This window comes from Hippopotamus amphibius, chromosome 12, assembly GCF_030028045.1.
Source record: "Hippopotamus amphibius kiboko isolate mHipAmp2 chromosome 12, mHipAmp2.hap2, whole genome shotgun sequence".
In the NCBI taxonomy this organism is placed as follows: Eukaryota; Metazoa; Chordata; class Mammalia; order Artiodactyla; family Hippopotamidae; genus Hippopotamus; species Hippopotamus amphibius.
Window position 1 is genome coordinate 21730221 of NC_080197.1, and position 25498 is coordinate 21755718.

At 46.7% G+C, this 25498-nt stretch overlaps 1 protein-coding gene across 4 annotated transcripts; it reads right to left on the minus strand.

Annotated features, from left to right (window-relative positions):
• Window positions 1-942: 942 nt before the first annotated feature.
• Window positions 943-23093, minus strand: ACTR5 (actin related protein 5). Of its 4 annotated transcripts, XM_057703471.1 has the most exons (11): window positions 22471-23093; window positions 21044-21273; window positions 18822-18991; window positions 15193-15410; window positions 14366-14548; window positions 8427-8543; window positions 7574-7713; window positions 6075-6207; window positions 2282-3976; window positions 1833-2042; window positions 943-1248 (listed from the first exon to the last, which is right to left on the minus strand). In XM_057703471.1, the coding sequence occupies exons 1-9, from the start codon at window positions 22981-22983 to the stop codon at window positions 3719-3721; spliced, it is 1962 nt and encodes a 653-aa protein (XP_057559454.1). In that variant the 5' UTR covers window positions 22984-23093; the 3' UTR covers window positions 943-1248; window positions 1833-2042; window positions 2282-3718. The 4 variants fall into 4 exon arrangements, with proteins under 4 accessions (XP_057559454.1, XP_057559453.1, XP_057559452.1 ...); XM_057703470.1 differs by lacking the exon at window positions 1833-2042; XM_057703469.1 differs by having other exon boundaries at window positions 1833-3976.
• Window positions 23094-25498: the final 2405 nt, after the last annotated feature.

The window sequence follows — 25498 nt, forward strand, 5'->3', positions numbered from 1 at the left end:
AGTAAAGTTTCTCTTTCTAATAATACTTTTTGCCAAACACTATCCTCCTGATGTTACTATAGCTATAGCAGATAACTTTAGTGTTCGTTTGCCTGGTTTAATTGCTATCCCTCTACCTTTTATCTTTGTACCATGTTTTCAAAGCATCTTTTGCAAATAGCTTTAAAACCAATCAATTTCTTTTCCTTGTTTTTCTTGACAGGTCCATTTACATTATGATTAACATACTTGAACTTATTTATACCATTTTATTTTGCACTTTTTATTAACTAGGCTACCTCTTTTCCCCACCCCACCCGCCCCCAAACTTTCCTTCTACTGCTGGATTTGGTTTCCCCTAATATTTGTATTCATTTGCTCTATTTCTAGTCTCTTTGAGGTTACCCTTGCTGCATTAGTATTATTTATTCAGGGATTTTATTCCAGGTTCATCATTTCATAAGGGCCCAGGCTGCATCTCTGGTCCCTGGTTAGGCATTTTCAAAATTCTAGTTCCTACCTGCCCTCAGGGCTTTCTTCTCTCTCTGAAACCTAAGACTTGCCTCAGTGCCAACTTTTGGTTACCAATCTGGCTTTGATTTTTTGTATTCATTTCTGATTTCTAAGGTTTTCTATGATACCTATGATTCTAAGTTCAGCATTACAACTTTTTAAGTTCTACTTTATCCCCACTTTTTGCATAACTTTGTAACAAGCGAAAGGGGTGTTTCTGGGGCAGCTTAGTCTGCCATGTTTCCTGAAATCCTTGGGTGATTTCATTATCTCATTTAATCTTCCTACAGGATAAAAGGAATTATTCCCATTTCCTAAATGAGGGGATATCTATCTGTCACACTGTTCTCATTTCATATTATTCTAAACATTTTCCTGCTTAACAAACCCCCAATTAATAAATCTTTTATTTTTAACCTACAGTTTTAGTTAGAATAATGCTAGCTGCTGTAACAGATAAGGCCAAAGCTCTCAGAGGCTTTACAAAGTTTATTTCTCATGCACTGAAGAATCTGCAGGGTCTCTGCTCCAAGCAGTCATCAAGGATTCGGCTCTTTCCGTTTTGTGGCTCCGTGCTCCTCTTGGGCCTTGGATGGCTCTCTATGCAGCCAGAGGAAGGGGAAAGAGAGGCTCTCCTGCGGGGTTTACGGAAGCCAGCCCTGGAAATGGTATACATCTCTTCTGTCCATATCTCACTGGCCAGAACACAAATGGCTACACGCATAACCGCTAGGGAGGCTGGGAAATGTAGTGCAGCTGTGTGCCCAGAAGGAAAGGAAAACGATTTAGTCAACAGCCAATCTCTCTGCCTACATTTTAAAATCCTCTGTTCTATCATTTTCTAATTTTCTGGAAATGATTATTTCACAAAGTTCTGCAAGTGTAGACTTCATCTGATTCACCTGATCCCTCAGGTAGGCATAAAACAATCTTTGCATACTGTATGTGTATGAATTCGGTTTCTCCATTTCTTGGTTTACTTTTCTCTGCCCATATTTTAACACTGATTTCACTCAACTTCTATTTTCTTACCTTTTCACCTCTTTATTGCTTTGGTAAAACTGTTTATTTCCAGAGATGCCAATGGAAGGCAGAGTGAGCAAATGAAAGGCTACACAACTAACTTTTCCAGTCATCTCAGCCAGGGAGAGCGGCCCTGATCACCCCAGGTGGTCACCCAACCTTCAGAGCTGCCCAGAGCGAGGCTGACCCCCCAGCCAGACTCTCCCTCCCCTGGGCTATCTCCCCCTGCCACAACCCAGGCAGAAGCCTGCAACTGGGCTATGGGGATCTATTCCTTCACAGCTGCCCTCAAATCATTCGGCTACAGTCACACCCACCTTGTCTCCAGGAACAGTCTTGGCAGGGTCAGAGTGAAGACTGGGGATGTCTACAAGAGTAGGGCTCCCCCGCCAGTTGGTCGTTCATTAAGAAGCCTGTGAGCCCTCGGCATCCTCCAGGCCCAGCACTGGGCCATGGATACTCCAAGCTGAATGAAACCCCATCCTGCTCCTGGGGAACACTTTACAGTGTTCTCTATAAGAGACCATCTGGGGGCAGACACAAAGCTCACGGTATCGTGCTGAGAGCTCTACTGGTGTTCTGTGCAAGGGGCTGAGAGGTGTCAGGAGAGGGCACGGCACACTCAGTGTGAGGGGTTAGAGAGAAAGCAGCAGAGCTCAAGGCCCAGCCTCCCCACAGCCCCGACCCTCCCCAGTTCCAGGCTACGGGCACCCCGAGCAGGCCCAGCTTCACACGTGCTGTTGCACTAGGCTGTTCCCCAGCTTACCTGCCCACCCAGGGTCCTTCCCCATCGAGGCTGGACTTCCAGGGCAATCCTTCCACCTCACTGCTGCTGCTCAGGCTGTTTAAAATGTTGACTGTGGGAGAAAGACCCCCAGGCCTACGGCAGTTGGCGCAACTCCTCTTCCTGGAAACGTGACAGGGAAACCTCTCCCATGAGGCAGGTCCTGCCTTCTTCGCATCTGCCCTTTCTTGGCAGCGCACACGCTCTCTCACCACCTCACCCATCCTTGGGCCCAGCCGTGGACGGCCGGTGGCTCCCCGGCAAGGCCTTGCGGGATCCTGAGTCGGCCTGGGTCTTCCTCCTCCTCCACGACCACGGCCCCTGCGTGGTCTTCGGCGTTGAAGCCCTGGAGCTGGAGCTGCAGGTGACCATCCTTGGTGAACTGCAAGAGCGGACTGGTTCTGAGGTGGCCTCCTCAGAGGGGTTGGCCAGACACTCCATGGGATTTAAGCGTACGGATTCTGTGACAAGGACGCCAGCAGCTCGGGAGCCTTCTGGGCTCAAGTACTGGGTGTATGTGAGAGTTACAGTTCTCACCAAGCAAGCTCTGCATAAGAGAGGGGCTATTTGTCCATTTAAGACGAAATGGCAAAGGTCCAGGGAATGTGAAGTTGTGGCAAAACTGAAAAGGTTACACGACTAACCTTTTCCAGTCTGTGTCTTTCTTCAGAAAGGCCTGAAAAGTTAAGCAGCCAACAAAGTCACAGGGACAGAAATTTTAAAAATTGTAGGAAGGCCTCATATGGTGGAAAGGTTTCCAGCAAAGAGAGCATGAACGATAGTTGGGCCACTAGCCCCACACCTGCCCATTCAGAAGTGGGCTCCAGGCAGGCCCCAACAGAGCGACTTTGTCGTACAATTTGGTTTCCCTCTTTGGGCCCCTTTCCCTTATTTCTCAGAGGAAAAAACAGGAGGAGGGAACTATTTCCAGGCCCCGAGATTTCGTGTGTGATTGTTCTTATGACGTAAATGTTACCTTTTCATGTGTATGTGAAAGAACTCCACCTTCTGGGCATTCGCACAATTTTGGAATACATTTAGAAGACTAGCTGCACTGACAATATAAAATTTAAAGGATTTTTTTTAAAAAAACAAAAAAGGCTTTAAAATGTAGTAAGAAGGAAGCCTGTGCACCTCCGTCCCCCACCCTGTCTTCACTCACTGCTGCAGGAAGCGAAGGCCACAGGTCACCCACGGCTCAGCAAAGACAGCGGGCCACCTGTAGTCCCTTCACTGCACACGTCCCCCCGAAGAACACAGTTCCAAAGGGTAATTCCCGGTGGCCCTAAACTCTTCTCCCAGGGAGAAATCCATCTTGCAGCCAAACGTTCCCCGCAGACTCGCCCAGACACGGCTGGCAAAGTCACTGTCCTGTCACACTGGCGGATGTGGCCCAAGGTCCCTGGAGGGGCCCTTCTGCTATGCCTGCTCACCGGCCCCGCCTCCACTGGCCCCCGAGCCTTTGCCGGATGCCTGGGCTTCTGCAGAGCGCGAGGTCTGCTTGGGCAGGCGGATGGGGACGTACACGTTGGAAGCACAGTGCTCTTTGAGGTAGCCTCCTCCCTTCTCTTCATATTCCCTCCTGGTGATCCAGACGTCCTCGCTGTCCAGGTGGTCCAAGGCCCAGTCACGAGCACCGTACCAGGCATCCAGCACAGGGTTTGAGGCCAGCTGAACCTGAAACACGAGCAGAGCTGTCACTGGAAGGGCATCTCCCATCAGGGTCCGAGGACTGAATGTTCAGCAAGGCCAGCTACAGCCCCTATATTTTATCCCCAGAAATATACACGTGGGAGGGCCCCCTTTAATTCCAAGACGGGGCAGGACTATCTCTGTAGCCCCCAAACAGAGCTGAGCTGAAATGCCCCAGATGTTCCAAGAAGGCACACAAACACGCAAAGCCCACCGGACACAACCTCCCAGGATAAGTGGTGGTCAGTTACTTTACCAACACCAGACCTGCCACTCTGGTGGGAGAGGGACCAGCTGCCCCCATGCTGCCGACCACAAGCTGTCAGATGGAGAGACCTCGAGGGAAGGCCCTTCTGGACCTGATCCCCTCTCTGCCAGCGAAGGGAAGCAGAGGCTGATGCGAAGTGGCTCTGGCCATGGCGGCAAACAAGCCTCAGGGGAAGAGAGAGCAGAGAGGCTGCCCTGGGCTCTCCACGATGCTGCCAGTGCTCGGTTTCCACTGCTTATTATGGGAGCAAGGCCGGGATCAGCCGTCCCGTGGGTGCCCCTCAACTAGGCTGAGCGTCCGCTGGGAGGACGGCTCTCCAGCTCGGATGGGGCCTCCTCTCCTCTGCAGTCACCTGCCTGATTTGCACCTCCCTCTTCCCTCCCTCCCTCCACCACCCACAGAGGTCTCAGGCTGGAACGCTGGTTTCAGAACCTTCGGAACTAAAGGGCAGGTGGAATCAGCACAACTGGAGGAGGAAGAGGCAAGAGACTTGCAAGAAGGGACCATCAACAAAATCAGGGTCACAAGAGTCCGACCACTCTGGCTCAGAAAGTGTCAGCGACAGAACGAGTGAGGTGCTTGCTCTACTCCCTGCTCGGGGGAGATGCTCACTGTGATAAATCACGAGGGGGACGACATGCTGAGTCTCGTGAGTCCTTCCAGCAAACCACGGACCCTGGAGTGCTCTTAGGGACCCTCAGCACAACAGATGACGTCTGTGTATCACACACAGGGCTGTGCGCTGAATGCTGGTAACATGCGCCAGAATGATGCCCCTCTTACTGCGGAGAAAACTGAGGCCTGGAAAATTCAGTGACGGCGGTCCTGCAGTCAGGACCAAGGCCCAGAGACCACCCCCTGAATGGACAACACATCGTGCAGCACGGGGTCAAAGCCAAGCCCCCAGCAGGACACACAGGCTCTGCACCGTGTAGGCCCTGCCGGCCGCTCTAGCACACACCACCCCCACCCCGCCACCCCCTCCCCCGCCACGGGCTCCAGCCACACTCAGCTGCTCACCCCTCAACAAGTCTTTGGGCCCTGAGCCTTTGCTCCTGCTAGTCCCCGTCTGGAATGCTCTCTCCACCCCAACCCCCTCCACACTCTCTACCTGGCAAACACCTCCGCATCCTCAGAAGACTCATTTTCAAGAAGCCTTTCCCATGTGCCTACGTCTGTATGCCCCTCAGGCTCTAGGTTATCCCAGCCTATTCATTTGACTGCCGTCCCTTCAGACAGCAAGCTCCTTGGGGCCAGGGACCGAGTCTACGACATCTCGGCATCCTGAGGTGCCTGGTCCACGACAGGGGCTCAGACCACGTTTCCTGGTGATCGGGGATTCTGTAGATAAATCTGGGGCATCCACACCATACAGTCATTTTTAAAAGTATTTTAGAAGAATAACAACATGGGAAGATGTTTATGACAGGTTAAGAAATTCAGGTTACAAAAGCAGTACACACTCAAATGTGTAGAAAATCTGTGAAAGAAACAAAAATCTCCCCAGCCAGTCCCCTAGAGAATGTCTTATTCTCAGTATACACTCTTCTGTACTCTCTGAATTTTTACTCTATGCAGATCTTCCTCGGTCAATTAAAACAAAACAAAGAAGTATATAAAATATGATTTCCATTCCACTTTAAAAATTAAACATAGATTGAAGACCAGAAGGAAAGCCACGAACATGTTAACAGTGGTTATCACTGGATGATGGAATTATAAAGTAATTTTTCTCATTTACACTTTACTTTTGCAACCAGAAAACAAATAATTAAGGCTATTTTCGAAACAGCTGGCTACATGGCCAATCGGTACCTGAAAAGAAGACTGAAAGGGTCTCATCTCCAGCAGCTCCTTCTCAATTCTGCCCTTCATCCCAGGATACATCATGTTCCCACCAGTGAGAAAAATGTTCTCAACCAGCAGCTCCTGAACATCCTTTGGATACCTGGGGACGAAACGATTCCTCTGCTCTAGTCCCTCCAACTTGAATATTGGAAGAGAATATGGATGTGGAAACATAAGCTCTCTGTACAAATCAGAAAACATCTACACAAAAAGTTAAAAAAAAAAAACAACTGCCTTCCATCTTTCATTTGTGTCTTTACAGAACACCAAATAGCTAGCCAAATTGAACGGTCAATCCATTTCCATAGCATGGTTAGAATATTATGCCTTTCTACATGTTTTTTAAAAATTGACTTTATTGAGGCTTACTTTAAATACATTTGAATGAAGTCTGACAAATTTACATACCCATCAACAACAGTAACCATTATACAGTAACCATCACCACAACCAAGATACAGAACATTTCTATCACTCCCAGAAGTCCTGCCTCTCCTTTTGGGGACCCATCTCTCCACCGGTGCTTTTTTTTTTCATACTAGTTTTTTCTTATTCGTTTTTGATCACTTTCCCACCCACTGCTAGACAAAACTCAAAGCCACTCAAGTAAAGTAGCTGGCAATCACTTTTCTTCCTTGCTAGGCATTAAGTTTCCACCCTGCTTTAACCAGTAGAACCAGAGTACCACAAAATCATGTTCCCTACTTGTCCAACTTGAATTAGGAAAACTCACACTGCAGGAAAACACCTGTATAAACTGGGGGGGGGGTCGGGGGGGAGGGAAGGGGGAGGTATGTTCTTGTAGAAATGCAAACTTAGTAAATAAAATGCAAGATGGGAAAAAAAACAAGTTTTGCACATTTTTAGGGTGATTTAGAATCACTAGTCTGCAATAATGTGAAGATTTAAAGGAAAGCCAATTCACATATACCATGTTGCCCAAATTTTTGTAAGAAATTCTTAAAGCTCCTCAAATCAAGCATTTACACGTTGAGCATTTACACGTTTGGAAAACAATTAGAGGGACTTCCCTGGTGGCACAGTGGTTAAGAATACGCCTGCCAATGCAGGGGACACGGGTTCAAGCCCTGGTCCAGGAAGATCCCACATGCTGTGGAGCAACTAAGCCCATGTGCCACAGCTACTGAGCCTGCGCTTAGAGCCTGTGCTCCACGACCACAGAAGCCTCCGCACCTCAACGAAGAGTAGCTGCTGCTTGCCACAACTAGAGAAAGCCCACACACAGCAACGAAGACCCAGCAGAGCTAATACATAAATAAGATAAAAATATATTAAAAAGCATTAGAGAGCCCTAACTCTGTGCCAGTCTTGGTGAGAGAGAAAGAATACCATCTGAGCGCAGCAAGTCAATGAAAAGGAGAGGCCCGGCCATCGGATACACTGTTCAAGGCAAAATTCAAGGCAATGGTTCAGGAAAACAGAAGTAAAAGAAGTGTCAGTCTCACCTGTCCAGAACGTACTGGAGGGTCTCAGCTATGCCGGCCTGCTCTTCCCCGATGAGAGATGGCTGGAAGATAATTTCTGGAGCTCGAATTCTTTCTGTTCCAACAAACAGCTGATGATATGCTGCCAAGTTAAACACGGGCTTTAAAAACCCAAGGTTTAGAAGATATTTTTAGGCCATCAGAACAAACATCTCAGTTGCCAGTTTCCTCTAACTGCATTTCTTATTCCAATACAGCTTCTGTCCTTTGTGTCAGAATAACCTCTCCCCAACTCTCCTGATTTAATAATTCAATTTTCTACCTTCTTCAATTTCTGGATTATAAACCACTACACATCTGCATCATGAAATGGTCCCTGAGATGCAGGAAAAGAGACCTGGTGAAAAGCAGTAGCAGAAAGGCTGGTTCTGGAAGACCAAGGGCCTGGCTCAGCACCTGATCCCTGCAGAGCCAAGAAAGCCTTCTCCCAGGTGTGTCTCAGCCTCACGTCAGTCCATCTGGTTGTCATTGTAATGACAGAAACACAGACCCAGATGAGGATGAAGCAGGAGGACACTGGCTTGAACGTAAATATAATCATTAAAAGCTAGTCTTCAGGTCTTAAAGTCCTCAGTTACTTGACCAAATGCTCCCACCGAGCGGATTGTTTCTCACAGGCTCACAGAGTTTGCGCTGGAACCCCAAACAATCACCACGGGGGGAAAAGCCCCTGACTCAGCACGGGTACTTTCCCTTCTAGAAAATACAACTGGGAGCTTGGGGGCAAATATTCCTAAAGAAGCAGACTGGACCTGACTGGCCATTTACGTCAAGCTTCATAGCATAAGCAAAGTCAAGGCTACAGGAGGCCAACCTGGACCGGGGTCACTGGCTTCTCCACTTCAGGCGTTTCCTCTGAAAACAAGGGCTCGAAATCGTTGATGTTTTCCACGTCTTCTATAGATGGCTCAAGCTGCTCCAGGTCAGGGGTCTGAGAAGAGAAGAAACACAGAAGACAGAACCTATCATTCAGCGAGCCTTAGTTCTATGAGTTTACTGTCACCAAAAAGAACCAGGATCTTGCCCAATGTCGTAAGAGTACGTCCATACATAAAAACTATCAAAAAATTTCTAAACTATATTTAAAAACAAAACACACACACACACACACACACATGAACACAAGATTAAAAAACTAGAAAGCCAGAGATGGGCTTTGCTCTTGACCCCTACCCTTCCTACTGAGACAAGCCTCATCAATTCTCACCTTCTCTGAAGCCTTCTGAGGGGGCGGCTCCAGCCTGGTGCCTCAGGAGGCCTGGCTGCCTGCACCTGTCACACCACCACGCACAGAACTCCGGGGGAGGGGGTGCGAGAGCTGGTGTCCTACACAGTAGCTTAGACTACGGGCAGTATCAAGTCACTCTCTTAATAATCAATACATACACGTGCCAACACGAACAGGCTTAGCAATTAGTCCTTGAGGGCAGGTCCACTGGGCTGGGGACGTGACTAAAGGCTCCAAGGCAGCCAAATACTTCCTATCTGTGGAGGCCTGCAGAAGAGGCTTTCCTCTCCCATGACAATGACCCTGGGTGGGGCCTAGACATAGTGGCATGATTCCCAACCAAGGGTTTAGGACACCTTTAATTCTGACCTGAACAAATTAAGCTGGGAGGGTGGGGGGATGGTTCTAGATGATGTCCTCAGGTATATCTGTCATTCTGCCATGTGAAAGGCAGGTGAGCTGTACCTTCCAGACTGAAAGGGGAGAAGTTTCAGGAAGAAACTCTGTTGCATTCCCTGGAAGGATGCTCTAACAGTGACAGCTGCTGTAGAAAGGAGTCTGATGAGACGGTGTCCTGGGAGGGCTCAAGCAGCCTCAACACCAACCGCCAAGGATACCTGAGAGGTGAGCCCTCCTCTCTCCCAGAATCTACGACGTAGGCAAATTACCAACATAATTCAGAACACTCAACTACACTTCTCTGGAACTTATTCATATCAGCTGCAAATGTAACATGCACAGTCACTGTTAAATAGGCAATGCCCCTCGACATGTGCTCTCTGGCTCCTCCCTCTCGGGAGCTCCCTCCTGGGAGCCACTGGGCGCGCTGAGAAGCCCCAGACACACAGGGAGGCCGCGTGTGGGGGCTCAGGTCCGTGGAGTCTGGCCTCTGAGTCATTCCAGCCCAGATGCCAGAGAAGTGACAAACCCTCCTGAGATTTCAGTTCCCAACTGGCCCAGTCCTCCCAGCCGAGGTCCCAGAGATCCCTGCTCCACTCTGTCTGAACACCTGACCCAGCACATTCACCAGCACAATGACACGGCTGTTGTCTTACACTAAGTGTGGGGTGTTTTTTGTGTAGCAGCAGACACGTGAGACAGGCTCCTGGTGAGGCAGCAGCAGAGAAACCTCCAGACTGCTCCCGGGCCATCTCATCGTCAGCAGGAATGTGAAACCTCTCCTTACACTCCTCCCCGCGGCCCCCTTTCTCCTCTCTGCCCCGTGGTTCTTAACAAATCTCCTCACGTGCTTCAAGAAACCAACCTACCTATTTAATCTCCATCCCACCTCCTTCTTTTTGTCCTCTTCCTGCCTTGTCTCAAAGGATTAGTGCATCATTTCCTGTCCCAGGGCAAGCCCACCGCCCTTGTGCGGTCTTAGAACTCTCCTGCCAATCCTTCCTCTCTTCTCTGACCGCTGTGTCTCAATCTCGTTCCCTGGCTTTTCTTCTGCAACCCAACCCCTCAGTGGTTCTTCTTTCTCCCCAGACATTCTTCTTTTCCCACTCCCCGTGTGATCCTAGGTCCTTCCGCAGCTGGGTCCTGGACAGTCCCACCTGGTGTCCCACAGAGACTCCAGAGATGGGGGGCTCGGTCCCCGGTGCCACCTCCACCCGCTGCTTTTCAACCCAGCCTCAGTGACCAGAGACAGTCTGGACCTGGACGGCTCGGGTCTGACTCTCAGCTGCGCGGCTTCTAGCTGTGCGACCCCGGGCATGTTTCTTCCCTCTCCTCCATGTCAGTTTCCTTATTCATAAAATGGGAATGAAGACAGTACTCATGGAATCGTGAAAACTAATCAAGGCGATACTTGCACAAGTGCCCAGCACGGGGTCTGGCGCGAGTCACATGTTCTTCTATCATCAGCAACTGCCACTCCTGAATGGCACCTGGATCTCTGGTTCTTACCTTGGAAGTGTGTCCTCCTCCACCCTCTGCCCCCACAGCCCCTGACAATTTCAGGCCACATCAGCTCTCTTCTGGATGACTACACACATTTTAATCCCACCTCCAAGCCCTGCCTCTCCCTAAACCCATCATCCTAACTGCCACCAGTTATTTTCCTAAAATAAAATCTCATCAGATTATTGCCTTGCTCAGCGCACTTTGAAGGCTCTGTCTGAAGGATAATACCCAGGCTGACGGATAAAGACCTTACTAGGCAGCCATGGCCTCCCTTCTGGCTTCATCTCCCACACTCTTGGTGCCCGACGTGCCCTGCTCCCTGCACATGTGCTTCCTTCCATCTAAAATGTCCTTCCTTCCTCATTTGCTATCTACTGAAATCAAATAAGCTTTCAGGGCTCAGCTCAAACACCCCAATCCTTTCTCAAAACTCCATCTGTATTCCTACCCACATCTACCACCACATTTGATAAGTTTTATTACAGCCTGAGTATCGTTCTAGAGCTCTATTTTTTGAGGTACGGAGGAGGGCAGGGATTGTATCTTAGTCACCTCTGTACCCCTAGTCCCTGGCAACCATGATATACCTTCAAATTTCTCTAGAATAAAGAGGACGGCAAAATGTCTGGGTTTCAAAAGGCTTCTTCAGCTGTGACAAAAGCATTATTATCTACCTTCATATTTAGCTATATTCAAAAGCTTCTCACCTTAAAGATAAGAGAACTTCTAGCTTCACTAAAAACGATAAAAAGGTATTTTCCTTATCCCAATTCATACGATTCACAGAGAGGAATGAAGCTGGAAATTTCAATGCCGACAAACACGTCCAAGACAGAACAAATTTCTCTACTATGGCTGGCTTCTCTCCCCCTAGGGTTTGCCAGGGTCTCCACGTATACTGGATGGCATGCGGGAACATAAGTGTGACTTCTTTTGACACTGAACAGAACAACAGTATGCCAAAGTCCCTCGGAGAAGATGCAGCGCGGTTCCCTGGAACAGCCTTGACCAGCATACAAACAAGCAGAGGCCAGCTCTGATCTCGGCTCCTCAGGCAAGAGCACTTTCTATACTTGGCCCGTTGTGTTTTCCAACAAAGGAGGAAGCTGTGCTCCCCCTCCCACCCCCTTACCCTGCGCTTGTAGCGATGCAAAGTCAGCATCTTTTAGCATAAATACTTCATCAGGAAGTATTTTAAAGTGTATTACAAGTATTCAGAAGGACGCCTACGCCTTTATGACATCCTCGTCGAATACCTGCAGAACAGCGAGCACTGGAATGGACTGGTCTGTAGGAAAAAATGGATTTAATTTCTTTTTTACTTATTTATTTTTGGCTGCGCCACGTGGCGTGTGGGATCTTAGTTCCCTGACCAGGGATCAAACCTGTGCCCCCTGCATTGGAAGAGTGGAGTCTCAACCATTGGACTGTCAGGGAAGTCCCAAAAAAATGGATTTTAGAAAACACCGGAAGTTAAAACATTTAGCGGTATTAATCCAGTGCAGCCATTACTGCTTAGATGGCATTTCAGAATGAACTGTGGTCCACATAAATCTGTTCTCTCCATTCTAAAAGAATTATATTGTTGCAAAATATAACAAATACTTTTTGAAAGGGTAGAATTGGCTGGCCAGTGTCCTGGGCAAATTTATCCCATGAATATTACTGCAACTGATCTAATCTCTAACAATCACCCTGACCATTAAAGCGCTGGGGACAGATGGATTCATCAAACTGGGAAATCTTGTAAAGTCCAACATTCCAAAAATCTCCCCAAGCCCAGAGAGACTTGAATATGTACCTTCAGAGCACAAAACAAAGTAGGGACTTAGTATCTGCTGAATGAGTGAACATACTGGCTGAATCAGGGCATGTAACAAATGCAGAAAAATGAAAAAAGAAAAGGAAAAACTGGTTCTCCAACTTCCCACATCTTCACAGTTGTTTGGTTTTTTCTGTTTAAATCTGAAATCCCCCACGTGCACGTGGCTTAGTGGTCCACCCCTGATATAAAGATGCTGACGTCCTGTGGACATGTTGGTAAGCGTGACAGAACTGAGTACAGGTGAATAAACAACAAAGGCGACATGGTCCTGGACGCTAGTAAACAAGGGCTCAAATGTGAAACACGGGCCTGCCAGGTGGGAGGAGCAAACTAGAAAAGCCATGTCAGTCTCTGGAAGCTGATCTGGGACGCTGTGCGAGAATAATACGGTGGTCAAGGCACTTCCACCCCGGATCTCAGTGATCCAGCACGCTGTGTCTAGGAAGCCTGACTCAGGATCTGCTCTATCAAACACACACGCTCCCGGACAGTCACTGTCCTCGCGTGGTCTACAGCCTGTCGGAGAGGTGGGGCACGTGAGGCTGAGAGGAGGAACCGTGAGAGTCAGCCTCCAGCCGAGGCACCATCGCCACAAAGCAGGCTGCCTGCTGAGCCAAGAACGGCCCTGAGGGCCCTGGTCAGCACTGCACTACACCCAGCAGCAACCTGGAGTTTTCCACAGGACTGTTTCCTTCTAAAAGTATAGGTTTTAGAATTTAAAGTTGACTTAAGAACAAAAATCAACAGCTGGACTGGTTAATCTTTCCCCACAAGTGTCATAACGCAAGGAACAAGTTCCTCTGTTTTAGAACTCTAGAGATGATAGATTCAGCAACAAAGTGTCCACTTATTAAAAAAAGAAAAGAAAAAAAAAAGGACTTTCCTGGCGGTCCAATGGTTAAGACTCCAAGCTCCCACTACAGGGGGCGTGGGGTTGATCTCTGGTCGGGGAATTAAGATCCCACATGCCAGGCAGCATGGCTAAAAACAAACAAACAAAAATGTGTCCACTTATTAATACTTCTGTCCAGTTCTAGAGACAGAAGAGCCAATCAGTGACTTGGGGCCGAGGTGTGACCTGCAGGCAGCTCCTTCACCACACGGGGCCCAGTGCGCCAAGTGCTAGCGTTTGAATTACCCAGGGTCCTATCTCAGCCCTGCCCCCTGCCCTCTTGGCCACATGAACACTAACAGTCCACTGGCAGGGAAACAAAAAGGAGAGACCGAGAAGATCAAAGGGTTAGTGTTTAGTAACTCACAAAAGGCTGATCTTAAATCAACCTGCAAATATCTCACTGAGCCACGCCTATCAGGGGCTGTAAAAAAATTCCTAAACTACGTGTGAAGCGTGATCCCTGTCCTTAGGGAGCACAGAGACGGAAAGCAGGTGAATGAAAGAGCAACCACGACATATTTAATAAAAAAATAGGAGAAAGTTAAGGGGGCATATGACTAACTGCCCAGGAACCATCAGAGGGGCAGGTTCAGGTTCAAGACGGGCCACACAATAGCCTGAGTATGGTCTTCCTACTCTACACGCACACCTTCCCCTCCCGGGGGGCCAGAGCTCCACCGGGTGAAACCCCCTGGGCCAGAACTTCAGCTGGTACAAGGTCAGTGCCATCCCTGCCCCTGCCTGTGTCCCCGTAGACATCACACACCACTCTGCTCTCTTTTCTCAAGTCTGGTCACAACCCCTTTGATGTCAGCCTTCTCCGGGCACTCCTCCCACCCTCGGAAAGGGCTGTTCTCTCCACACGACCCCACAGGACCTCCCTCCCAAGGCCCGCAGTACCTCTGGCTTGCTGTCCACCACGTCCACCTCGAGGCTGACTTCTGCTTGGAGGATCTTCTGCTTCGCCTGCTCCACGGCGGCACTGAGCTTCTGTATGTAGGACTGCAGCTCCTCTGGGGAGTCCATGTTCAGCTCTATCAGGGCCTTGTGAAACTGATCCATCTGGCCATCCTCTAGGAGTTCCTGCAAGCCGAGCAGTCACAACCCATCCTCAAAGGTGTGCATCAGGGCAGTCACGCCCGGGGAAGGAGAGAAGGAGCTCAGGAGCTGGACGGAGAAGAACGACGGCAGGAGAGGGCTTCCCGAGCTTGTCCCTCCACCCTCCAAAGCTCTGCAGCCCGGCCCTCCTCCCCAGCCACCTCTGGGCTCCCAGGCATCACCGTCTCAGCACCACCTGAGCAGGCAAAACTCATCTATGGGGACAGATGTCAGAAATGCTAGCTCTTGGGTAGGAAAAGGTGGGAAAGATACTAAAAGGAGACTGAGGGAGGCTTTTGCGCTGCGGGTGATGCTCCATTTCTTGATCTGGGTGCGGCTACATGGTGTTTCAGTGGTGAAAATTCATTGAGCTGGACACTTAAGATTTGTGCGCTATGTATCACGTGCGCTACATTTAAACCAAAAGTTAAAAATCAAACAAAGGGGACTATGAGGATAAAATAAATCAACAAGTCCAGGTCCACAGCCCTTTTAGAAATTCCATCTTCTACATGCATGATATCTACACGGATGATCCCCCTAGATCTCTTCTTGATCCCAAGGGGACTGAGACAGCCGATGCATTTTACGGAGTAAGGCCCAGGACCTGCCCCGGCGTCTGCCGTCACCTGCACGTAGAGCAGCCGGTCCAGCCGCTCCTGATCCAGCTGCAGCTTCTCCTCCCGCCGCCGGGCATTGAGCTCCTGCAGCCGCCGAAGTTGCTGCTGCCGCCTCTCCTGCTTCTCCTCGGAGGTCAGGGTGCTGCCCAGGAGCTTGCTGGAAAACGGGAGCTGCATCCTGTGGACGTTGTTCTCATAGTAATCAGGGCACCGCCATTTCTGCAACTCTTCAAAGGAATGATTTTGGAAGTTAGGACATGGAAACACCAGGTGCGGGTAAGATGGTGAAAGCACACTCCGCCCATCTCTGAATCCACCCAATCAGCAAAATGCAGCTATAAGACCTGGACATGATGCCAACACACCTGCTCTAAGCGAACTGCTAAATAAAGTTCTTCAGACAGAAACGATACCACCTGGAGCACCAGAAATGAAGGAAAAGCAACAGAAATGATGAAAATCTGATTAAACATAGTAGATTAACCTCCTCTTGAGCTCCTTAAAATACATTTGACGATTGAAAGTAAAAACTATGACAATGTGTGGTGGGTTTCCAATGTATGTAGATGTGACACAGAAGACAAGTCTGACATAAAGAAGGAAGGATAAAGGGGCCTCTGGAGTGCTGACATCTCCCTGTTCCCCTTGAAGTGGTAAAAGAGAGATTCTAAGAGGACTGTGAATAGTCTGCTTGCTGTCATCTCTTGAGAAACCGCTAAAAAACCTACAAAAGAGAGATATACAGTGAAAAACACAATAGATAAATTAAAATGGAATACCAAAAAAATTGTTTGAATGTTCAAATAACCCAAAGAAGGCAGGAGAGGGAAATAAGAACAACAAAGAGAAGGAAAAACAGAAAACAAATAATCAAATGGTAGACCTAAACCCAAACACAAGAAGAATTAAATTAATTGGAAATGGTCTTAACATATCAATTAAAAGACAGAGACTAACAGAAGGGATTAAAAAAAAAAAAAAAAGGACCCAACTATTAAGAAACTCACTTTGAACATAATGATACACGTAGATTAAAAGGCCGGAAAGACACACCACTCAAAAGAAAGTTGGAGTGGCTATATTAATGTCCAAGTAGACTTCAAAGCAAAGAAAATTGCAAGGGATAAATAGGGACACTATATAATGGTAAAAGGTCAATTTGCTAAGAAGACATAAGAATCCTAAATGTGTACCTAACAAAAGAGCTTAGGATACTAGGAAAGCAAAACCTCACAGAATTGAAAGGAGAAATAGGAAAATTCACAATTATCCCTGGAGATTTCAGCACGCTTAGTAATCAGTACAGCTTGATGGAAAATGAAAAGCGGTGCAGAACAGAACAGCATCAGCCAAAGGAACCTAAATGGCGTCACAGAATACTTCACCCAACAACAGCAGGACACACATTCCTTGCAAGTGTATGTGGAACATTCGCCAAAGCAGACCATGCCTGGGTCCTAAAACAAACCTTCACAAGTTTAACTGATACCAGACAATGGAAGTTCTTTGACCATAATGAAATTAAACTAGAATTCAATCACAGAAAGATAACAGGAAAGTCTCCAAACACTTGGATATAAAACAACATAAATAACCAATGGTTCCAAATAAAAAAGGCTTGAGCGAAATTAGAAAATATGTGAACTCAATAAAAATGAAAATATAACATCTTAAAACCTGTGGAATATAGATACAGCACTGCTGAGAGGGAAATTCAAGCTTTAAATACCTGTATTAAAAAGAAGTTATGGGGACTTCCTAGGTGGCGCAGTGTTTAAGAATCTGCCTGCCAATGCAGGGGACACAGGTTCGAGCCCTGCCCCAGGAAGATCCCATATGCTGCGGAGCAACTAAGCCCATGTGCCACAACTATTGAGCCTGTGCTCTAGAGCCCGCGAGCCACAACTATTGAGCCCGTGTGCTGCAACTACTGAAGCCCACACGCCTAGAGCCCGTGCTCTGCAACAAGAGAAGCCACCACAAGAAGCCCATGCACCACAATGAAGAGTAACCCCTGCTCTCAGCAACTAGAGAAAGCCCGTGTGCAGCAACGAAGACCCAACACAGCCAATAAAAAAAATAATAAATCAAATAAGTAAATAAAAAGAAGTTATGATAATAATCTAAGCTTCTACCTTAAAAAACTAGAAAAAAAGAGCAAAATAAACCTAAAGCAAGTAGGAGGGAAGAAATAATAAAAAGAAGACACCAATGCAATCACCTAGACTGTCCTATTTCTATTAAAGTGAATTCGTTCAGAAAACAAAATCCCCAGGTTCAAATGGTTCTACTGAAGAATTCTATCAAATATTTAAAGAAAAAAAAAAAACTTATTTCCACAATCTTTTCCAGAAAGTAGATGAGAACACTTTCTAGCTCATTTAATGAGACCAGCATTGCCATGATACCGAAACAAGACAAAGACAGTACAAGAAAACTATGGATTAATATCCCTCATGAATGTAGAGACAAAACCTCAGAAAATTTACCAAACTGAATCCAATATATTAAAAAAATAATACATGTGAATGAGTGGGGTTTACCCGCCCAAATCAAGGCTAGTTCAATATTTGAAAAGCAATCATTACACTCTCCTATATGAACAGTCCAAAGCACAAACACCACAAGATCATATCAGACGCAGAAAAAGCATTTCACAAAATTCAAAATCCATTCATGATAGAAATGATCAGCAGGACTAGGAACAGAAAGGAACTTCCTCAATTTGATAAAGGGTATCTGCAAAAAAGCTAGAGGTAACATCATATAATTAAGAGTGAAAGACTAAGGCTTTCCCCACCACAAGATCAGCAATGAGGAAAGATGCCCACTCTTACCACTCCTATTTAACATTGCTCTAGAAGTCCTAGCCAGTAAAATAAGGCCAGAAAAAGAAACAAAGGCAAACAGATTGGAAAGGAAGAAATAAAAATGTCCCTTTTCACAGATGTCATGTCTACCTAGAAATTCCCAAGGAATCTACAAAAAACTAAAACTAATAAATTTCACAAGGTCAATAATGCAAGGTAAACACAAAAATTCATTGCATTTCTATACAATAGCAATGAGCAACTAGAAACTGAAATGAAAAAACCAAGGAAAGAAATAATTAGGCATAAACCTAATAAAACATGTACAGGATCTATACACTGAGAACTATAAAATGCTGATGAAAGAAATCAATAAAGACCTAGAGAAATGGAAAGACATACTATGTTCATGGATTAGAAGCTTCAACATAGTAAGAAACATCAATTCTCCCCAATCTGGATTTCACACTAGATCTGGATTTACATTTGGAATGCTGTTGTTTTATATACAAACTGATCTACAGATTTAATGTTCTTTCAATCACAATCCCAACAGAACTTTTTTGTAGATATGGACAAACTGATCCTAATATTTATATGGAAAGGCAAAGGAACTAGAATAGCCAAAACAATCTTGAAAAAGAACCTACATATGCAAGTTATCAGTTAACTGAAAAGTTTGTTAGGAAAATAAATACCAAAAAGGGAAGGGAATACTAAAACGTATTAAGAGTAAAAAAGTGAGCAAAAGAGACCCTGAGAATAATTTAAGGAACACCCCAAAGGTAGATAACATTTGAAAGCTGCAAGCAAACGTCTTCTTCGTACCTTCCACATAATCCTCAGCGATGTAGCTGTGCTCATGCAGGATCTCCTCCATGCGGCTGAGAGTTATGGCTGCCAGGTGCCCAGGATACTTCAGCTGCAGGAGACGCTGGAGGTAGCCAGCTGCTTGGCTTCCTCCCAGGTTGATGCGTTTGCAGTTTTTAGCATCTAACCTATAATCAAGCAATGGAAACAGCACTGAAATTTTTGGCAACATGGAGCAGAGAATATGGAGCATGTGGACAAGGGGGGAGGATAATTTAACGTAGAGGAATGAGGAAGAAACTGACCAGCTGGGGGAAATAAAACCCAACAGGTGGAAGGAACTTTAAAGTTGCCTTAGTGCAACCACCTACCCAATGCAGACATTCCTAGACCACACCCAGACAGACATACGAACATCTAACTTCTGGCAAGAGTCTCAGAAGGAAACCAGGTTCAATGGGAAGAACATGCTCTCTGAAGTCAGACCCTCATGTGACTTGTCATGTATTTCTCAAACTGGTCCTAGGGGGTCACATCTGGGGAAAATGTTAAACATGCCAATTCCCAGGACTCGTCTGCTCTGGGGAAGGCCTGGGAATCTGCATTTTGACAAGCTTCCCAGGTAGCTCTAGTGTAGGCCAGAGATTGAGTACCCCTCCCCTAGACACTCCATTTCCACTTATGCAAATACATTAAGTAACCACATATGCACTGTCTTACTCTCATCTCCTAAGGATACCAGGTCCCTTTGACATGAAGTTAAGGGGAGGAGAACCACAGTGACTTTATTTGCTCAATGTGAGAAAGTCAGAGGAGAGAGCATTGGGAACCTGCTGCGTATTGAAATGTCACTGCTATATCACACCTCACCAGCAGAGGCCAGCACAGAACAGGATATGCTCCGATCTGATCATTCCTTAGCCTTCAGGTATAATCATTTTCCCTCAAATATAATATAAAATAACAATGCTATTTTTAATTTCTCATATTCTGGTTACATAAGATAGAAAGTTCTGTACAGCAGGAGTGTTTGGTAATATCTAAGAATTACTTTTTTCTTCATAAATTTTGGTAAAAACTTCAAGAGAAATTCCCACTTATAGGACTCAATAAATTCAACAGCGTTTATTTTCACTTAAATATTCAGACTGTTGTACAAAGTGCCATCACCTACATTATCTCATTTCATTCTCACGGTAACCCTGAGAAGTCAGTTTTTCCCAAGTTTATAAGTTAGGAAACTAGGTGAAGAAGTACCTCATTCTTAGCAGGGCTGCAAACCCAGGCTTTCAACTCCAAAGCCAGGCCCCCTCTCCATACTTCTACACCCTCTCCATGCAAAGAGAAACCTTCTCAGGAGAGTATGATGCTGGCCTAGGCTCTCTCTCGCTTTTTTAAAATTTTTTATTTTTTATTTAAGTATAGTTGATTTACAACGTTTCAGGTATACAGCAAAATGATTCAGTTATACATATACATACACACACACACACACACACATATATTCTTTTTGAGATTCTTTTCTATCATAGGCTATTACAAGATATTGAATATAATTCCATGTGCTGTAAAGTGGGTCCTTGGGTCCCTGTTGCTTACCTGTTTTATATATAGTAGTGTGTATCTGTTAATCCCAAATTCCCAATTTATCCCTCCCTCCCTGGGCTAGTCTCTTTATCAGAAAACAAAGGCCCAACTATACAACAAGAACAGATTTTAAACGTAACAGAAACTACCCTCACCTTTTATATAACTTAGAAACATCGACTAAGTATCTATTATGTACCAGGCACGGTGCTTGAAAAGATGGGTCTAAATAATCATGATTAAAGAGCTTTAACCAAAAAAACAAAAAAGCTCTTAATAAATAAGTGACTCCAGAAAACAATGACAGTCTAAATTAAATTTATTTCAATAATTTACTCAGAACATTTTTATTGAGTGCCTACTACCTACAGGTACTGTGTTAGCTGTCTCACTATAAGTCAGAATCATACAATTCTAGAATTACGGATTTGGACCTTAGAGATCATCTACCCCAACTCAATCCAGGAGGTCACAAGGATGGATGGTGAAGTGACATATCTATACTCACACAGTGAGGGAGGTCAGAGCTAAACCTAAAGGCCAGTTCACGGTCCGGTACTTGCTCTTTCCACTCCACTCTTAAAGCAGGTGCCCAATACACGTTTGCTGACTGCTTCTCAAAACAGTACTCAAATGCCTTAAGTGCAACTCACCTCCCTTCTAAAATGGGTAAAATATGTGTACACTGGTATCCAGATGAAATGATGAGCCCGCTGGAAATCAAGTTCTTTGGCTTATTGTGGTAGAAGCTGAAGAGGCTGTCTATTCCATAGGCAACCTTAGGAATCCCGTAGCACTCAAAGAGAAGCTCGGACATCATCTGTCGTGAGTACAGTGGGTTGCACACGGCTTCTGTCAAAACTATGGGATGATCCACACAGCCCTACTTTGAAAGAAAAGAGTAAATTGATAGGTGCTAAGAAAATACTCTTTTTAAAGCATAAAAAGAAACCAAAATTCTTATTACAGGGGCTGAATCCGCTTTTGGTCTCCAATTAAAAACCTGGTCAGAAGCAACTGTAAAACATTCATCTCTCTTGGAAGGTGCTTTGGGAAATATGAAAATAGGGTCAACTTAAGTCAAGCCCCACCCAAACTGTCAGCCAATCATCTGGCTCTACCTTCAGACTATCTCCAGAATCTAGCTGCTTCTTACCACAGCCTCAATTCCTCCCTCATCTAATCACCATCATCCCTCATCTCCTAACTGTGACAGCCTCCTAACTGGTCTCCCTGTTTCTACCCTATGATCCAGGCCAGTTCATTTTCCATACAGCAGCTATGGTGATCCTTTTGAAATATAAGTCCCACCTTTCTTTCGCTCAACACTGTGCAATGCCTGGCTCCCCGTTTCACTCATAATAAAAGCCTAGAAGGTGTGTGACTTGGCCCCTCCTCACCTCTCCCACTTCCTCTTCTACTTACTACCCATCCTCCCCCTCTGGCTGCCCTCAGTTAAGTTTAGTGCACGCTCCTGCCTCAGGGCCTTTTCACTGGCTGCTTCCTCTCTCCAGAACACTATTCCCTCAGATATTCACAAGGCTTGCTCCGTCAATCACCTCCTTTAGTCCTTGCTCAAACACTCTCTCCCTGAGTCCTTCCCCTAACCATCTCACTGAAAAGACAGATGTAACCCTCTCCTCTCCTTCTATCATGCCACAGAATTTACTACTTAATTCTATTGTTTACTGCCTGTCTTTTCATGCTAGAACATCTTTCCACACTAACTCCATAAGCACAAGAGATTTCGTGTTACGTTCACGGACGTATTTCAAACACCTAGAAAAGTGCCTGAGACAGAGTAAATGCTCAATACATATCTGTTAATAAATTCATGTATTAACAAACAAGACTGAATATGCGCTCCAAGAGGAAAAGGCGTTGTTTTGTTCACTGCCATACCTCAAGTGCCTAGCGCAGGGCTTACACACGTTAGGCACTTAATATTTGATCGACTGATGAAGTGAATGACTAAATGACAATCAGAACCACTGGAACGACTATTATCCCTCGGAGAGCGGAGGCAGCGGGGACACGACCTCACCCCTTCCCTCAAACCTAACCCCACCCCGCCCTTCACCTGCGAGGAGACACCCAGATGCTGGAAGCTGTAGTCAAGCAGCAGCTCCTGCAGCTCCAAGTTCACCGGCACGTTGCGGTCGAAGGGCGATCGCAGCATCCAGCGCAGGGGCTCCAGGCTGCCCAGCGCGTTGCCCACCTGCGGGCCCGCCCCGCCCCGAGCCCCGCCCCGCCCGCGGGCGCACACAGCGCGGAACTGCAACCGGGGCTCGGGGCCCGGCTCCGGCCCGGGGCACGCCCAGCCTGCGCGGGCCTGGAACGACCCGTTGTCCAGCACCAGTGGCACCGGCAGAGGCCCGTGTGCCACCGGGCCGGCCTCCAGCACCGGATCCGGCGCGGCGCGGGCATCGCGGAATGGGAACACGTTAACCGCCGGCCCGGCCACACTGGCCGCCGCCATCTTGGAGCGCGCCCGCTGGCCCCGCCCCCAGCCGCAGAGTCCGCCCAAACGGCGCGAAGCCACCTCCCCGACGCAGCGTCCAGCCAGACGGCTCGAGATTTCGACTCCGCGCATAATGCGGGGGGCTTCCAAGCCTCCTCTCCTCGCTAAGCCCGGCCGGCCTTTTCACCTGATTCGCCCCTGGGGCCTCCAAGCCTCCTCTCCGCGCTGAGCCCGGCCGGTCTTTTCACTTAACTCACCCCTAGCGATCCTTGGGATCGCTAGGCCCCGCCCACACTGGCTGTGGTTTAACCTCGCCCCCAACATCCTGCCTGACCACGCCCCTTCGCTCTATCTGGGACTCCGGGCCAGGAAGCCCCGCCCCGAATGCGTAACGCCGTCGGGCCCGCCCCTTCCTGGCCTCCAGAACTGCGCGCTAAGCTCCTCGGGGCCCCGCCTTTTCGCCTAGCCACGCCCTACTTTCCGGGTTTCACCTTCAACTGCCCTTGGCTCCGCCCCTACATGATTACTTCGCGCTTAGCCTTGCTGTCAAGGAAAAAAACTCAGGGGTACCGGCTGCTCCGTTTCTTGACAGAGGAGCGCGCTACTCAGGCGTGTTCACTTTGTGAAAATTCATCAAACCGTCCACTTATGAGTTGTGCACTTTTCTGTGTGTGTTATATTTTATAATACAATATAAAGTTTTAAAATAGATTTATTAACTCCCACAGACTGTGCCCTCTCACAGACCTCAAACACTGAGAAAAGGACTGCTAATGGTTACTTACTACGTACATATTTTCTCTTTTTCTTCCTTTCTGTGGTATAATTCCCTTGCATGGTTATCTAACTTGTTATGATCATGTGACTCAGTTCGGGCCAATGGGGGTGGGAGTGGAAGTGATGTGATACCCACCCCTCCCGCCCCCCCCCATCTCAGTTTTAGCTCTAAAAGAATTGGGCACGCTCTACCCTGCCCCATTTTCCCCTTTCCACCAGCTAAGGGGGTAACGAGAATTAGAGCAGCTGCCTTGACTCTACTCTCCCAGCTCTGGAACACTTAACTTTGAGAGATAAAAGGAAGTTAATTATAAAAGGTGGTTCTAGATAAACATCCTTAACAGGAGCTGAGACCCCAAAACGTTCTCAAGAACCGATAGGAACACTTCTAGGCCAAATAGAGAGACAGATCATTGCAAAATCAGATTCAAGGTGTTGCCTTTCAACACAAACCATTTTCCCAGACATCTGAAGGAATCCATCATTCAACTGAGAAGCAGGGAGGAGAACACAGTAATATAAGTGAATGTATGTTTAAGAACTACACCTATGTATACTAATACAGAAAAATCTCCAAGATATATTTTTTAAAGAAATAAGAGAAGGCAGTGCAGTTTATAGGGAACTCCCTTTAAGAAGGAGAGGTGGAATACATATGTTTTTGCTTGTATTTTCATGCAGATGGACAAGAAACTAAGAAATGAGTTTACCTGTAAAGGAAAGTGGGTCAGGTGTGGGAGACTTTTTCACTGCATACTTTTTCATATACTTTTGATTTTTTAACCACGTGAAAGTATTACCTTTTCAGGGAAAAAGAAGCACTATGTATAGGTGAGGTAGGTTGGGTTATTGTTCCCAGTTCTTCACTCCTCTATGATAGGATTATACATCCATACCATCTGCCCTGTAACTTTGTTGGGCCTCACTCACTGTAGACATTGATGTTGGGCTTAGCCACCAGACTCACTTTGAGCCAGTGGGCTGTTAGCCAGGTGTGATCTGAGCAGAGGTTTTAAATGTGCTTTTGTGGCTTAGGTTGCCCTCTTACTCTCCTGTTGTTAGTCATGAGAAGAACATGCCCCGAGTCTAAAAAGGATGAGAGACACATGGAGAAAACCCAACACAAACTGTAGCCTGGAGCCAAGTCCAGCCAACCTGCCACCTAAAGTTGGGGTGTTCCATGGATAAGAAAAATGCTTATTCTTATAATCCACTGAAGTTCTGGGGTCACTATACACCATTATTGAAGGAGAAAACTGACTGATACAGTAGACCGATGGTATTCAATAGTAATTTCGTCCTTGATGGAAATGTTCTACAATCTGCAATGCCTAATGCAGTAGCCACTAACCACATGTGACCACAGAGCACGTGAAATGTGAGCAGTGCAACTGAGGAACTGAATTTTTATTTAATTTGAAGTTACATTTAAATTTAAATAGCCATATGTGGCTAGTGGTTACTCTGTTGCACAATGTAGCGCCAGACAAAACCCATGGCTGTGTTTATTTGCCCATGGAAATGACCAGTAGGTCAGAAGCCTACTGTGTTAGTTTTCTAGGGCTGCCATAACAAAGGACCACACACTGGAACAGTTGAAAACAACAGACGTTTATTCTCTCACAGTCCTGGATACTAGAAGTCCAAAATCAAGGTATCAGCAAGGCCATGCTCTTCCTGAAGGCTCTAGGGGAGAATCTTTTCCGTGCCTCTCTTAGCTTCTGGTATTGCTGGCAGCCTTTGGCTTATAGACTCATCTCTTCACTCTCTGCCTCCATGGTCATGTGGCATTCTCCCCGTGTGTGTCTCTCTGTGTATCTCTTTTCTTCCTCTGATAAAGATACCAATCATATCAGATTACGGACCCACC

What these genes read in the sequence shown, in the direction of transcription:
- ACTR5 (XM_057703470.1), bottom strand. Translation starts at nt 22,983, where the DNA reads ATGCGCGGAGTCGAAATCTCGAGCCGTCTGGCTGGACGCTGCGTCGGG. An exon ending in ATCTGGGTGTCTCCTCGCAG is followed by an intron (nt 21,274 to 22,470) that starts GTGAAGGGCGGG and finishes CTTTCAAAGTAG; the next exon opens with GGCTGTGTGGATCATCCCAT. An exon ending in AGCCAGTGACCCCGGTCCAG is followed by an intron (nt 7,714 to 8,426) that starts GTTGGCCTCCTG and finishes GGGTTTTTAAAG; the next exon opens with CCCGTGTTTAACTTGGCAGC.